Raw genomic sequence first — 421 nt, forward strand, 5'->3', positions numbered from 1 at the left:
GAATTAGTGGAAGACTTTTCTGCAGCATTTTCTCTCTCTTTCAGGGCACAGGAGAGACTGTACAGTAGTGTCAGGGTAAGGATTTCCACGTAGATTGTTATGTTTGTGAGGTAATTTTGAAGTTTGTTTTTCTTTGTGTCATTAGACAGGTCTTGACATATGTCTGATAAATTCAGAAGGGTTGTGGCCATTCCCCCATGAGTTTGATAAGGAGCTGATAGTCAGTTAGCAGAAAGAAGTGGTTGTAAATGGAATAACAGGGAGCTAATAAAACTCTATTCTCAATAACTGTGAAGCTGCCCTTGTGTGTGTTTGATGGGGGAGTAACAGTTATGAATGGGAACTTGATTGATTGAGATTTGCATTGTTTTTTTTAGGGCAGTGACTGCATGTGTGAAAAAATTGAAAGGCCAAGATAGGA

At 39.2% G+C, this 421-nt stretch overlaps 1 protein-coding gene across 1 annotated transcript in view; it reads left to right on the forward strand.

Moving 5' to 3' along the window:
* LOC119590546 (zyxin-like) overlaps window positions 1–421 on the forward strand; it is a gene marked incomplete in the record, with an annotated part of 87,602 nt that overhangs the window by 84,872 nt on the left and 2,309 nt on the right. The window contains 1 exon segment of the mRNA XM_037939203.1: window positions 81–110. Within this exon segment, the coding sequence (XP_037795131.1) occupies window positions 81–110 (30 nt within the window).

The sequence above is a fragment of the Penaeus monodon genome, chromosome 27, assembly GCF_015228065.2.
Source record: "Penaeus monodon isolate SGIC_2016 chromosome 27, NSTDA_Pmon_1, whole genome shotgun sequence".
In the NCBI taxonomy this organism is placed as follows: domain Eukaryota; kingdom Metazoa; phylum Arthropoda; class Malacostraca; order Decapoda; family Penaeidae; genus Penaeus; species Penaeus monodon.